The sequence below is a fragment of the Oscarella lobularis genome, chromosome 6 (genome assembly GCF_947507565.1).
Source record: "Oscarella lobularis chromosome 6, ooOscLobu1.1, whole genome shotgun sequence".
NCBI classification, from domain to species: Eukaryota; Metazoa; Porifera; class Homoscleromorpha; order Homosclerophorida; family Oscarellidae; genus Oscarella; species Oscarella lobularis.
The window spans coordinates 1,377,722-1,391,291 of record NC_089180.1 but is presented as its reverse complement, the minus strand read 5'-3'; the positions used below and the strand labels follow the sequence as shown (position 1 = coordinate 1,391,291).

The 13,570-nt window shown below is 44.6% G+C and overlaps 2 protein-coding genes and 1 long non-coding RNA gene across 4 annotated transcripts; all 3 read left to right on the top strand.

The window, feature by feature from the left end:
• The first annotated feature begins 837 nt into the window (after positions 1-837).
• On the top strand, positions 838-2,013 carry LOC136188442 (uncharacterized). The gene has a single exon (XM_065976176.1). The coding sequence runs from the start codon at positions 838-840 to the stop codon at positions 2,011-2,013; it is 1,176 nt and encodes a 391-aa protein (XP_065832248.1).
• A 4,270-nt stretch (positions 2,014-6,283) lies between these two features.
• On the top strand, positions 6,284-7,260 carry LOC136188006 (uncharacterized). 2 transcript variants are annotated; one of them, XR_010670074.1, is made up of 6 exons: positions 6,284-6,402; positions 6,459-6,516; positions 6,563-6,723; positions 6,788-6,837; positions 6,893-7,090; positions 7,148-7,260. It is a non-coding gene; the product is annotated as an uncharacterized lncRNA (long non-coding RNA). The 2 variants fall into 2 exon arrangements; XR_010670073.1 differs by having other exon boundaries at positions 6,779-6,837.
• Positions 7,261-8,176: 916 nt separating this feature from the next.
• Positions 8,177-12,086, top strand: LOC136188586 (centromere-associated protein E-like). Its single transcript, XM_065976318.1, has 29 exons — positions 8,177-8,232; positions 8,288-8,377; positions 8,447-8,535; positions 8,590-8,643; positions 8,710-8,769; positions 8,820-8,901; positions 8,957-9,024; positions 9,086-9,145; positions 9,204-9,255; positions 9,305-9,389; positions 9,438-9,570; positions 9,624-9,671; positions 9,729-9,800; positions 9,857-9,904; positions 9,968-10,003; positions 10,056-10,148; positions 10,209-10,400; positions 10,453-10,506; positions 10,555-10,629; positions 10,688-10,823; positions 10,878-10,931; positions 11,010-11,087; positions 11,140-11,192; positions 11,253-11,268; positions 11,323-11,433; positions 11,483-11,605; positions 11,655-11,716; positions 11,765-11,826; positions 11,888-12,086. Exons 3-29 carry the CDS (start codon positions 8,461-8,463, stop codon positions 11,940-11,942), a joined length of 2,037 nt encoding a protein of 678 aa, XP_065832390.1. The 5' UTR covers positions 8,177-8,232; positions 8,288-8,377; positions 8,447-8,460; the 3' UTR covers positions 11,943-12,086.
• The last annotated feature ends 1,484 nt before the right edge of the window (positions 12,087-13,570 follow it).

Genomic DNA, 13,570 nt, shown 5'->3' with positions numbered 1-13,570 from the left:
TTGCCTACCCTTCTCAGACCAAGAAAAAAACATTCACGAGTCCTGCCCACATCAAAATTCTTCGTGCTCTCTTAGACGAGCAAATGCCTACTCTTTCAAACGCTGTATGCGCAATTGCCTTCGATGACGTTGTTGAGATGGTTGCAAAGACCATTGGAGAGGAGTGTGCACAACTGGCGCGTAAGGCAGTCTTTAATCGTCCTTCCACCGATCACCTTGCTACCTTCTCCTCAAGCCAAATTGTATCCATAGTCAAAGAGCATGCACCGACATTATTTCGTATGCTGAGGAGTGCAAGTTGTACAACACGTCATGACGAGACAAATTTCCTAACGAATATGTCTAAGCGCGCCGCTGGTCACATTGCCGCTACTGCATGTCTCGTGCCTCTTATTTTTCCGCAATAACAAGGCATCTGTCTTTCAACATGTTATGGGATCTCTCCTACGAGATTCCGGAATAAAAAAAGCCACGCTTGCACTTCTAAATCAATTTGGGCTGACAGTCTCTCCGCGAGCCCAGTTGCTGAAATTGCATGAAATGACGCATGCCTATGATCGTAAAGTCTTGCAGTGGAAAGCTCAAGCTGAAAGTAGCTGTACTGGGGAAGTGAAGACGACGACACATCTCCATGGCTTTCAAATTGTCGGTGATAACATCGACATAAGCAAATCAACAAAGGTGATGACTGCAACAAAAACGAACCAGCTTTTTCACTGGTTTCACGTGGTTGCTGTAAGAGAGAGGGTTGATACCTTAAATCCAGTAGTAACGAAGCGGTCAAAGCTGTCCATCTTATCGGTTGATAGTCGAAAATTTTTGCTTTCTCTTGAAGAGATGGCAAGTCTAAGAGAGGAGTTCGTCGTGCTGGTTTCAAGAATGATTGTAGACAATCTCAAGAATTTTGCCACTTTGAAGTCGGCTGTCTGCAGGCACATTGCACACGAGCACTCGAGTGATATGTCCAAAAAGTCGGAATTCGTGCCTCTTGGCCTACTCGATAAAAACGAAAATTTAGTCGCAGAGATGATGGACATTTTGAAGTACGTGCGCAACAATTATGTACCATATAAAGATGGCCAGCCGGTTTTCAACGTTCAATTCACAGGAGACCAGTTGACCGCGGAAAGGAGTCGCTCTGCATTGGCTTCACTAGCAGATTCGTCAAGCTCGTTCGACCGCGTTGAGGGCTTGGTTACTCACGCGGAGGACTTCCACTGTTCAATGAACTTTGTGGACCTAATATTCAAGCGATATTTTCAGGAAGGCGCCGGCTGCAATGACCCGGGCACGCTGAAGCACTTAAAAGCTCTGCTCGGACGTAAAAACGTCTCTTCTAATCCCATGCACAATTACACGCCTTGTAGTACTTTTGTGGAGGATGTCCTGACGTCGTACGTCGTAGCATATGCCATTAAGTTTTTCAATTTGCGAGATAACGCGACTAAAAACGTTCTTGACGAAGTGCCAGAAGCAGAAAGACAGTCGTGGTTCTTGCAGTCAGTTGAGAAGATTGTAGACGAATTCCTCTTTAAGAAGCTTATGCTTGATTTTCAGAACTGCACAGCCGAGGGAACATCTACACAAGTCACCGAATGGGCGTCATCTGAAACGAATTCATCAATTTTCTTAGCAGGGAAAAGAACCAGTCACGACTACGCAACGTGTGAATCGGACTCTCACAGTACCGAAGCGTCAGATCACACTTATAATGCAAAATGTACTGTCACCGGCGAAGACGAGGCCCTTGAATACGCTCGCAATTTTTGCACTGCGGCTTTGATTGAAACCGACTTCAAAGATGCTGTAAAGGAGTCAGACGGACCGAGACTTTTGCGCTGCTGGAAGGCTAAGATGGTCTTATTCAAAGACGCGCGACGACACAAATACGCACTAGAAGGTTTCTACTTTTTAGCAGATCAGCTAGCTTTACTAAACGGCAGGGATGCTCACAGGCAGCTGTGGAATAGGGGATTTAATACGAATGGTGGAATAGGTAAAACATACCTCTAGATTTAATGTTAGAGCACCACAACAACTACTACTTGAAAGAGCTTATTAGACATCAAAGAGCTAATGTCACGTTCAAATCGGTGCTGACAGCAAGTCGCTCCTCGGATAAACTGCATGACATTTTGAGCAACGTTGAGAAGACGCAAGGCGTAGCACCTCAATCTGGTAGACACACATCGGTGTCTCGAGAAGATGATATAGCAAAAGCTGTTGAAAGTATTCTAAAAGGCAACGTACTTGATTGCACACCGGGCAGAAAATTGGCTTCGCTCTCTAACGTTCCGAAGAATTTTAAAAATATATCAAGAGATGGCCTACTAACATGGATTAAACATCATCAGCTAAAATGTCATAGAACTGTGGAATTCACCCTACACTGATATGCATTCGTCCAAATCATCGTCGCTTTCACTGTCTGAAACCGTGTCTCCAAATGTTTCCGTAAACACTCTTAAAATGTTTCTTGCATGACAAGCACTGAACTTGACAGGAACAAAAAATTGGATATCTTGATGAGTGAAGATGTGTTCAGCATTACTAATTATTGACGTAATATGAAAGGCATATAATTCTTTTTGCTCAGACACACGTCGCAGCACTGGTGCAATATCACACCGACTTTTATCGACGCCGAAGTAACTCATAATCATACTTCGATAGCAGATGTCATTGGTGCAAAGATATTTCTTCATTTCAACAGAACAATTTCGACTAAGGCTCCGATTCCACAGTAAGATAGCCTGGCTTGGACGTCCGTCGCGTCCTGCTCTTGCAGGTACTCATCAACAGAGTGGGGAGGTCCGTAATGTACTACGGTTGTAAGGCCTTTCACGTTCACTCCCATACCTAAAGCGCTGGTACAAATAACAACCCTACAAACTCCGTTCTCTTCTGCAAGTGACTCCAAAATGCATTCTTTCGTTTCTACAGCGGAGCCGGAATGGAACATTCCAAAGAGCCGATTTTTTACAGTCCTAGAGGCACCCTCTGGCCAATAACCATGCTCTCCTAATTCGTAGTGAAAAATGGCAAAGAGATCCGAACACAGAGTTATTGTTCTGCAGTATATGAAAGCACGTTCACAAGCAACCTGTTTTTCTTTTAGCCGGCAAATGAGAGGAATAAATATCTGCCTGGCATTAGGACCTATGATGCAACGACGGAGTTTTATGTTGGGGCGGTCGGGGCTGACCGTTACAGTGAAGCAGTCATGCATTCCCAAATTCGCTTTTATCGCTGCACGAGTGGCTCGCGTTGCAGTAGCCGTAAGTGCTAGGACGGGTGCACTGCCTACTAGGCTTCGAAGTTCGCCAATTTTTCCGAAAAATACTCGAAATGGCTGTTTTGCACCGCTTTTCATTCCCCTGAATGGTGAAACAAAAGTGATAAAAAACGAAAAAATAAATAAATGTAGATATACCATTGCGCCACGGTATGAACCTCGTCAACAACAAGGGCTGCCAAACGAGGCTTGACGCTAGGACCTGCCACTGTTCTTCGCCAAAGGTCGTTGTCGAGAAGAATTTCTGGACTACCGTAGATAACAGTAGCCTGGCCAGAGATCACAGCATCGTTTTCAGCGTCCGAATGACCGATCTGGGCGGCCGCTATGCCTTTCTCGCGCAAGGACGTCACTTGCTCGCGCATGAGCGCTATCAGCGGACTAACTACAATGACTGCAGGATTGCTGGAGTGGCCCATAAGCTTTGCCACTGTTGGCAAAGCGTGATAAATCAATGACTTGCCATATCCGGTGGGCATGCAGGCGAAAACGTCGCGCTTCGCCAAGAGATTCTCGACGCAGGATTTCTGTTCGGCGTACATGGTTACGCCGAATGGTTCGCAGGCTTTTCGTATCGCGTCGTCAAAGCGAAGGCTCATTGCAGACGATCGGAGGTTGCCTTCGGAGCCTCGGACTCTACGTGCGCAGTGAAACCATTGTGACGTCAGGTAAATCTTATTATGTACGTCAACTAATTGGACGTCTGTGATAGGGCAAACAAATCCATTGCTCGTGTACCGTGTACCGAAAAAACGTGACGTCACAGTATCTAAATCGCGAACCCCCGTATAGCAGAATTGTAAAGAAAAAAGTGCCTTTATCCCGAAGATCGATCGGTCGAAGATCGATCGCTGTGCCGATCGATCAGTGAGCCGATCAAGATCGATCGCTAGGCCGATCGATCCGAGATCGATCGATGTACAGGCCTTCAGTGCCTCTACTGTACTTGCTTTGAAACTAGCAGCTATCTATAGTTAAGGAGGCATTACGTGGTTTATTACAACATGTCATTTAAGGAGCTGAGAAATCGTGTAAAGTTTGCTCTTCGACATGCAAAAAATGACTTCTTCAAAGAAAAGTTAACCTCTTTACAATCGAATCCTTCGGCTTTCTGGAAAGTGATTAATCATCTCTCTGGTCGTCAACGAGTGGCGAATACACAGCTGCCCTCTGTTTCATCTCTTTCAAAGCATTTCAGTTCTGTTGTTGGCTCTGTTGACTCTGACCATGATAGTACCAGCTCCTTGTCATGTCTATCTCTCTTTACTGCTCTTGATTTTACACGCTTTCCAAGAGTTTCTGAAGACGATGTTCTAACTCTATTGCGCGGGCTCAATCCGTCAAAGGCATCTGGCTTGGATGAAATTGGCATTGCGTCTTCGTTATCATCACTGTTTAACAACTCTCTTTCCACTGGTGTCTTCCCGGAAGATTGGAAGTGTGCCAAGGTGTCACCGGTTTATAAATCAGGTCCACGTTCTGATCCTGCAAATTATCGGCCAGTTTCGTTGCTGCTGATTATCTCGAAAGTTCTGGAGGAGTTTGTTTTTAGGAGCCTCAGTTGTTACTTTGAGGATAATGCATTACTTCCGGACTGTCAATTTGGTTTCAGAAGAAATAGGTCAACTCAAGATGCTGCTTCTATCCTAGCATGTGATCTAGCTAAGTCAAAGGATAATGGCTCCTGGTCGGGCTCGGTTTTTCTGGATGTGCGAAAAGCTTTTGATACAGTGGATCATGACCTTCTGCTTCGCAAACTCTCCCTTAAGGGTGTTAACGGCATTGCTCTTAAGTGGCTCACGTCCTACCTGTCGAATAGGTTTCAAGTTGTTCAGGTGGCAGGCTGCTCGTCGCGAAAGTGTCAAATTCGGAGGGGTGTTCCTCAAGGGTCAAAGCTCGGTCCGCTGCTATTCAACTTCTTTACGGGCGGGCTGCCGGATTGTATTTCAAATCGTTCATCCATCATCTTGTATGCCGATGATGCCTGCATATACTCGAGTCAGAATTCTAATTCTGAGGTTAAAGTTTTGTCAGTTCTTCAGTCAGAGGTGGATTCTGTGTCTAACTGGTATAAAGAAAATTTTATGTCTCTGAATGGCCGAAAATCGGATTTTGTCATTTACCCTCCTTTTCGGAAAAAATCAGCAGGCTCTCCTTCCATCAGGATTGGCTCTGAAGTCGTGCCTTCGGCTAGTTCAGCAAGATATCTTGGCATTATCTTTGATTCTAATCTATGCTGGAAAGATCATGTCTCGTCTGTCATGAGTAAAGCAGGACGTAATTTGGGAATGTTCTACCGCTGCCATCGTCTGCTTTCAGAAAAGGCTCGCTTGGCTCTGGTGAAGTCTGTCATCCAACCGGGTCTTGATTATGGCTCTGTTGTCTGGAGTAATGGATCGGCGGGCATCCAGAGTCGTCTGCTGCGGATTGAAAAGAGAGTTCTGGAAGACCTAACCTACCGTGATCGCACTGATGCTGCAGGTGGCTTGAAACATCTATTTTCAAAGTATCGTCTGCGATCCTATTCGTCCCGGCACTGCTCTCAACTTGGCCAATTTGCTCATCGAGCCTTATTTTCAGCGTCTTCCCCTTTGATTGGGCGCTTCTTTAAGGCGATTTCAAACTATAATTACGGCACTAGGCTATCGTCATCTGGTGTTTGCGTTGATAGGCCTCGAACTGAGGCTTGGAAAAAGTCGACGGCCTATCGTGCGCAGAAGTTATGGAACTCGCTGCCTGCCGATCTAAGAGAAATAAAGGATTTGGCAGCTTTTAAAATCAGACTCAAATTTTTATAATTCTGAAAATTGATATATTTAATTTTAGTGGCTTAATTTATCTCTAGTTAATGTACGGTACCAGGAAGATTGGCCTCTGAGCTAATGGTTTTTCCGTACTAAAATAAAACATCTACATCTACATCTACATCTACGTGTAGGAGGTGACGTCACTGACATGTCGCCCGAGCGCGCTAAGTTAAAAAATGATTGAGCCGTTGCTTTCCTCGTCTTTGTCTTTGCGGTAATCCTTTTTCCTGCGTCGACGGGCATCACCTTTGGCATACACGAAAAAAGTACGTCAAAGTGCTTCGCTGGATCGTGTTTGAGGTGAGGTGGGGCTCCTCATTGGGGATTTCGTCGAAAAATCGCGCTTCTCTCATCAGTGCGGACGCCGTCGAATACAAGAAGACGAAAATCCACTTGAGGAGGACATAATCGCAGGTAAAGAAAAGCTCTCCCGTCGTCTCTTCTAATCGTTTCAGTGCAGATTTCGAGAAGAAAGAGGCGACTCCGACTCCGACTCCTACTAAACCCAATCTTCTCACCGTGTCGAGTCTCGGCAAGTTGCCAAGAAATCGTTCATTTCGAACGTTTCGACGAGAATTCCACGTATCGGACGACTGCGATTTCGCCGTGAACGCGATCAACGTAAGAACCCTGAAAATCCGTCTCCCACTTTTTGAACGACGTTTCTTTCTCTCAGGTTGCGAAGTCTCGCAATCGAGAACTCTTCCAGTTCGGCTTTGGAATTCACTCATAAAGGTTATGGAGGCATTGTGGACGGTTACATAGGTTATATATATTTCTCTCCTTAAAGAACTCAACTGTATGATTCGACCAAGGGCGCTTTCGTTGATTTAGGGATACTCGACGTGCTGCAGATCTTAGGCCGCGCTTGCCGTCCACGACAGCGTCGGCGAACGACAAGCTGTCCCATTATCTTTCTCTTTTGACGCAACAACACCCGATCGAAAGTCAATTCACCGGTCGCCTCATCGATAATCTCAATGCGGAGGTAAATTGCTTCCTATTGTGACCAATGAGAGGAGTTCCAATTTTTTTTCTACACTAGGTCGCTTTGGGAACGGTGGGAAACGTCGAAGAAGCCGTGCAGTGGCTCAGTTACACGTATTTCTTCGTTCGCATGCATCTCAATCCATGGGATACCATACGGAGCGAAAAAGGTACAGGGACCCCCTAGCATGCGACTTAAACTGTGACCCTGTGCATGGTTTTATTGTTGTTTTTCTCACGGATTCATCGTTTTCTTTATTTCTGTAGATGGGGTTATTTATTTATTTATTTTTCTTTTTTTAGGGGAAAAAAGGTTTTCTTGGGCTAGGAGGTTCAGGACAATTCACGGGTGGGGATGAAGGTTTATCTGTCGATAGTACGTTTTTAGGAGGATCGATGTAGAGTTATTTATCTTTATGGTTTAGTGTTATTCCATCTGTAGAGCTCATTCAGGGGGGGTTTTATCAGATAAGTGCACTTGAGTTTTACGTGTTATAGGGGCTTTGGTTTTCTTTTGTTGTATAGGAAGGGGGTCGAGCAGCAGGAAGTAGCATGAGGTATTGGTTTATTTTTAGCTTTGGACTGATTTCTAATTTATTATGTCGTTGCTTTCGCTTTGGAGAGCTTTTCAGCTGCTTTCTATGTGATGTGGAGTGTCGAGGGGATAGTGGTTTTGGTATTTGGCAATGTAAGAAGTATTTTTTGTATATTTCGCGGAATTTCGCGCAGCAACAATACGGGTTTGGTAAATGAATGAATGAATGAAAGCCTTCGCTTCGCTATCCGGGAGCCTATCACGTGCCTACACGCACGACCAATTAGCGCCCGCTTCTATCTTTTTTGAAAAGCGCACCGACGCTCTCTTTGTGTTTCGTACGGTCTGTCGATGGACGTTATAAAGGTTGCGGTGCGCGTCTGGCCGCCGACGAAAAGGTAATCAAGTCGGAAAAGAACGCGAGTCGATTTCGCGTCGTCGCGACGCGGACTCTTCGAGACTGTAGAGCGTTTCGTAGGGGGCGAGAGACGATGCAAAAGCCCCTGTCGCTCGAGAGAGATCGAAAACGGTTCGCGTTTTAATTTTAGGGAAGCGAGCGAGATTCTTTGTGAAACGGACGGACCGACGATCGCGCAGAACGACGTTCGGTGAGGCTTTGCGACGACGAAATCGTCGTCTTGAGGGTCGAATTTTCGCGAGCAGATCACGTGTTTTCCGGCGACATATCGAATGTGGAAGTATACGAAAAGTCGGCTCAGGGAATCGTTCTTTCAGTCCTAAAGGCATTCAACGGTAAGAAAAAATAATCAAATATTTATTTATTTATAGGCACTGTTTTTGCTCATCGTCAAACGGCCTCAGGAAAGACGCACACTATGATGGGTGAGAACGGAAACGAAGACGATGTTCTCTTGGCAATGCAGGAGGTCTTCGATTACATAGATCAGGAGGTGACACTTCTAAATTATCATCTCTTTTGACGTGACGTCATTTCTTATATTTAGTGTAGCGGACGAGAATTTCTTCTTAGAGCGTCCTATATTGAAATTTACAATGAAGTTAGTACTCGGGATGGATTAGGATTATTTGCTTGTCTTGTGACTGACTTTCGATTAATTAAAAAGGCGATTAAAGATCTTTTGAATCCAGAGAATAAGAAATTAAAAATTCACATGAGCCCGCAGGTACGTCACTAAAAAAATTAAATTGAGCAATAGAAATTAATAAAACATAGAGGGGAGTATATGTTGCTGATTGTACCGAAGAGATTTTGTTGAGTCGAGAGATGGCACTGGATCTCATTCAACGCGGAGAACGTCAGTTGTGCACAACTAATAATTTTAATTCGAAAAGTGACATTTTGTTTCAAAGATAATCGTCATTTCGGCGAGACGAACGTGAACGAAAGGAGTTCTCGCTCGCACACAATTTTTACACTAGTAACAAATATATATTTTTGATTATTATTATTAGTTCACTTTTATTTGCTATTACGTTTAGGTTGTCGAGAGTCGTGACAAACGAGACTCGATGAGCGGTGCAGTGAACGTTGCAAAGCTGGTACACCAGAAAACGGTTTTTTCAAAACAAATTCCCTATACGTTTTGTATCTTTGAAGAACCTGGTAGATCTCGCTGGATCAGAGCGAGCAAACCAGACAGGAGCTCAAGGTAACGTAAACAAATAAATAAATAAATAAAATTGAATAATGGCTTTTAGGGAGTCGATTAAAAGAGGGCGGATTTATCTACGAGAGTCTTCTCTTCTTGAGAAATGTGATAGAGAAGCTCTGCGAAGGAGACCAGTACACATTTGAGCACAGTGTCTTAGTTCTTTACTGATCTTATTGTAGGGGCTGTTATCTGTCGTTTCGCGAGAGCAAGCTCACCAGGATTCTGCAGACGTCTCTCGGAGGAAACGCTAGAACGGGAATCATTTGCACGGTGGCGCCGTCGTCGCTCGACGAAACCCACGGAACTCTAAGAGTAAAGAAAACGATTATTAGAAAAAAAAGTAATAAATTATCACCAATGTTCAGTTCGCCTCGAGAGCCAAGACAATCAAAAATAAACCGGAAGTTAACCAGGTAGAAACTTACGTGTATTTTCATTTGAGTATTGATTTTTAAAAATTTGTTTTTTAGGTTCTGTCCGACCAGGCCTTGCTGAAACTGCATAAGAAGGAGATCAGCGGTCTAAAGAAGGAATTAGACATTGTAAAACATGTCTTTATTTTGAATCTCTTGTATGAATTGAACTTTTACTTATTTAGGTTAGGAGCGAGTCTGGAATAGCCAGTCTTCTGCGTGAAAAGGAACAGGTTGAACTTGACGATAAAAAACGGAGATATATAGAAGGTAAACGGATTTTTTTCCTTACGTAGTTGGCTCAAGAATTGGACCAAGCTCGCGCTAAGCAAGTACAGTACTACGTCGCAGAAATATTTTCGGAGATTTATCATTTTTCTGTAGCTTGAAGAAAAAGAGGCGAAAATCGCTCAGCTTCAAAAATTGATTCTTCACTGCGACAGCAAAAAGTCAAGTGGGGAAAGCAAAAAATCGAAGATTTGTCTCAACGTTTTTCTACTCTTTAATTAAATATGTCTAGTTTCTCTAATATTATAGGTGGCACCGAGACGACAGATTTTCGCAATTGGCCAGCTGGAAGACGTTGATGACGACGACTACGACAATTGTGCTGGAGTTGAGAAAAAGGAAAAATTTTCATCTCGTTCGTCCCTAAAGGGAGAACACCTGATCTCCAAAACGCACGTAGAACCAAGCTCTCCACAACTGGCGGACCTATCAGAATACAAGGTAAAGAGATGAGCACAACCTGTTTATTAGAATAAATTTCGTCTGATTTAAGCAGCAGGTGGCTGACGATACGCTCCTAGAAAGCAATCAAGTCCTCCAAGAAAGGGTACAGTATGCACAGGAATATTTGCTAATAATATGATTTACTTATTAGGTGAAAGCGCTCCATGAAGAGCTCAAGAGACAGGACGAACGCTGGACGAAGACGCTAGAAGACTGGAAAGCAAAGGTAAAGTAAAAACCTTTGATTAATTAAATTGATCTATATCAACACTACCATGTATTAGGCGCAATCCATGTATTTTCAAAAGCTGGAATACGAACTCGCTGAGAAACAGGCGAGACGAGAGATGACGGCTCTTCAGTCGAAATTCAATGCCGACATTGACGAATTAGTGAAGAAACATCGCGCTCAACTTCAAAGTAAGTCATTAAAATAGAGCGTTTTTTCTTCAATGATATTTGTGTTGTGAACAGGCGAGAAAGAGAAAGCGGACGAAGTCTTGAAAGCGAAGATGAAGGAAAACGAAAGTGAGCTTGTTTGTCTAGATATATATTATTGTTGTGCGAGTACGCGTTTGCTTGTTTGTTTGTTTGTTTGTTTTTAAGATTACACGGGTGCCAGAGTGGTCGAAGCCGTCGAAGTTTTTATAAAAAGATACGAGGATATGATGAATTCTATGGGCGGTACGTGTAGCGGCTGTCTTACGTCAAATTATTGCCATTTATGATTTTTTAGACGAATGGGACCGAGAGAAGGATTTGCTGACGACTACAATTGACAAACTAGAAGTAAGTTTTTTTTGACGCTAACCTAAGCACCGATTTTGAAATATTTTATTTTTTATAAAGGACGAGAAGATTGATAGTAAGAATCTAGCAAAAAATCGCTATTTTCGCGTCTACGTTTTTTTTGTTGCAGCCGCTGATAAAATTGAAGTATTGGAAGCAGAAATCGAAGGATACTCGCAATTTCAAGAGGTCCTACAACGCCAGAATGATAAACTCATTTTCCAGAACAAGGCTTTGAAAAGTAAATCACCCTCGAAAGATTGAGCACCTCACCTAGAAGACTCTTGTAGGCGAGGCGAGATCTAAACTGGAGAGAATGCGTTCAGAATTGAACGGCTTGATTAAAGAAAACGAACGACTCCAAAAGGAATTGGCTGCTGGCCGGTCCGGTCAAGAGTCAGGGGAAGGAAAAGGTAAGCATTTGTAAATCTATTTTTTTCAGTGCACTAATTCAGTTTTTAGTATTTTTTCGACACAACACGGTGAGCGCTGTATCGGAAGCGGCCGCGTGCGAGGAGTTGAGGGTAAGTCTGACCCCTATGGATATGCTATGCATTCTAATGTCTTTGCAGAAAGAATTGGATCTGGCCTTGGATGAGAAGCGCTCTTTGGAAAGGATATGCTGCCTTTGGAGGTTTGCCGGTTGTTGGTATAAAATTTATAAATTGATTTGTGAGATCGCCCTTTTTCTGCAGGTCCAAGTACGATGAAATTTCGCTCCGAATTGATGGGACGTCCGGAAAAGGGTAGGGAGAATGAATTTGCTCTTAGTTAGTAGTAGCAATCGCCGCCCTTGCCTGCTCTGTTGTTTTATTGCGTGCGGTACATTTTTTGGCCGTGACGTTACTTTAATTAAACATCTCTTTATTGTGCTATTTCTGCTTTATCGAAAAAGATTAAGTAATATAGTTTCATTTGTGTTGCAGTGTTTTTACCGCTATGGATTACGGGCAACTTTGTTTCTTCGGCTCCCGTATATTTTGCACATGGCGTTTTCCTTATCTACTTTATTGCTTGGAGCTCGCTTTGTCGATTCGCAGTAGAGTACCGCTCGTTGTCGGAATTCGCGTAACCAAATCGGTGGCCAACGAGGTCGAGCACGTGATAGGTCGAGCACGTGATAGGTCATACCCAGTCTGCACGCGCCAATTTTTCTTTCTGCCTCGCGCATAATTTCGTCAACGCCTGCACGTACGCGCCCATACCTTTATCAAGTGGAATTGTGCACCGAAGACTCAAACGGCGAATTCTGCTCCAAAAGCAATTCAATCAGCGCCAACCCTCCATGCGACTATCCGTCGGCGCCGCTCAACGTCATCACAGCGCTCTCAACAACGTCGTCTTCAGCGAAGCGCGAATTCAACGCCCAACGGTCGTCTCCGACTTGATTCATTCACGAATCACGAATTATACCTTCACCGTAACTCTTCACCGTACTCTTCACTCTCTCTTCACCGTGGCTGTGCTAACGTGCGTCGGATACGGGCCCGCGTCCATAGCAACGGCCTCTAGAACGCTCCCCCGCCCCGTCACCAAAGCCGGAAACTCCGCGATTGTCACCATCGACGTCAGATCAAACGATCGCCGTCAATTGGACGCCGCCATCTTGCGTAGAAGGATCAATACAGAATTTCATACTACAATATGCCATAATCCCGGAACATGTCAAACACTCTCCAGCAGCTCAGTCTCGAGCTCTCCAGTTCAACGACCAGCTAGCTAGCTACATTGACGCTAACGTAAGCCTCTGCGTTAAATACTTCAGACAGGCCATGCTGCGCCTTACTATTTATCTTGGGGATAACTTTCCTTCGTTTTTTGTTGACTACCGGCGAACGATCTCCTCTTCTCGCCATACATGTAGCCTCGCAAGCCAGGCTCTCCCGTAGTGAAGCGCGCTTTAGCGCGTCCACTACTGGGAGTAGTCAGGTCACCTGACCCTATGCCACGGTCACGTGCAAGGGTCAGGTGACCTGACTACCCCGCACTGTAGCCTCGGAAACCCAGACCCTTCTCGCGCGCGCTAAAGCGGCGAGAGAGGGTCTGGGCAACTCCCTTACGAACGGCGGTTCCTTTGTCGCCAATAAACCAATCAGCGACGAGCCTCGCTGAGAGAGTGGACAATCCAGCGACGAGCTTCATTATCAAATTACCACCGTGTAGCGCAACGTTAGCGTTAGCCTGATGGCCATCACGAAGCAATCGTTCTTGTTTGAACGAACAACGTTAGAGCATAAAAGCCATCATTAGCGGCCATGACGTCTTCGGCTGCTTCCCAACAGGGTTCGGGAAGTCGCGTGCCTATGCGAAAGGAGTGACGTAATGTGTAATCCAATTACGACAAAGGAACCGCCGCTCAGTACAAAGTTGCCCAGACT